The following is a 1239-nucleotide window of genomic DNA, read 5'->3' as shown; positions in this document are numbered from 1 at the left end:
TACTTTCTAAAGTCTGGTCCTTATTCTGTCGGAGCCTTTTTGCCGAACCACTAGATTACAGGAATGTAAACAAATCAACACCGTCTATGAAGTGACACTGACGGACAAATAAATACACACACACACACACACACACACACACATGTACTTATGTCTTATACATAGATGCACACGTACACGAGCGCTCACGCATACACACACTCACGCACACGCTCGCACACACACAGAGAGGTTTCAGTTTCCAGGGTTTGGTCGGCTCAAGGCTGTAATAGCAGACACAGTGGGGCTGAACCCAGAACCACGCGGTTGGGAATCGTCTCTAACTTTTTGTTTTGTTTTGTTTTGTTCATATAATACTAAGTTACGTCTGTAATCAAGTATAGCATTATTTCATTTTTTTGTAGAAATCTTCAGCATGACATACTCCTCAAAGAATACTGCGTTACTTTAGTGTATCTATATTAAGAATGGATACAAAACAAATTTAACCTTGGGAGATTTACATTGAGGTATTTTGGTCGACGTTTCAATGATTTGGTTAAAAAATTATATAAGGCATTCTACTATCTTACCTACATGTTTTGATATGAAAATGCTTATTTTGTAAGTATGGTATTGAAAGGCACAATACATTAATAAACAATGCAAGAAATTATGATAGGAAATAACTTTTTTTTATTAATGACACTATTCTTCTTAACATTATAAAATAATAATAATTATTTATGGTATATGCATATAGTAATTATTATTATCATTATTATTATAATTAACTTACAACATTTACAGAGATGCCACTGTACAGATAGGTTTTGTATACAGATGCTTCAGTGTAGGAATGTGCAGCGTCCTTCTAAAAATTATTGCGATTCATTGGAAAAGAAAACGTCAGTAAGATTTCATGCATCAGCTTGAGTTTTCTCATCAATTCTCACATAATTCACGTGACACATCACTTCAATTCAATTCAATTCAATTCAAAGGGAACGGTCCCGGTTTTTTAGGCTTCCAAATTTGAATTTCCATGTTCTTCGTTTTGCAGAGTAATTTCTAAGGGTTTCATAGGGAGAAGTCGATATGTTTGTGGTTAACGATTTAGAAAGAGGAGTGGTGACGTCTCTTAATGTATGGACTGATTTTGCAGTGAGCGCACACTCGTTCTCTCAGAGCCCTCAATTTCGGGTAGTTGTTCAAGAATGATGGGTTCTCTTGCAGGGGATTCTCCAAAGCTGTGTAGCA

The 1239-nt window shown here is 35.8% G+C and overlaps 1 protein-coding gene across 1 annotated transcript in view; it reads right to left on the bottom strand.

The window, feature by feature from the left end:
* Nucleotides 1–655: 655 nt before the first annotated feature.
* Nucleotides 656–1239, bottom strand: part of LOC106878678 (S-crystallin 2) — a 15510-nt gene continuing 14926 nt past the window's right edge. The window contains exon 7 of the mRNA XM_089352016.1: nt 656–1239. This exon is cut by the window's right edge and continues 21 nt beyond it. Within this exon, the coding sequence (XP_089208142.1) occupies nt 1096–1239 (144 nt within the window). The 3' untranslated portion in view covers nt 656–1095.

The sequence above is a fragment of the Octopus bimaculoides genome, chromosome 5, assembly GCF_046866305.1.
Source record: "Octopus bimaculoides isolate indiv1 chromosome 5, ASM4686630v1, whole genome shotgun sequence".
Taxonomy (NCBI): Eukaryota; Metazoa; Mollusca; class Cephalopoda; order Octopoda; family Octopodidae; genus Octopus; species Octopus bimaculoides.
This window is presented reverse-complemented; position numbering and strand designations above follow the sequence as displayed.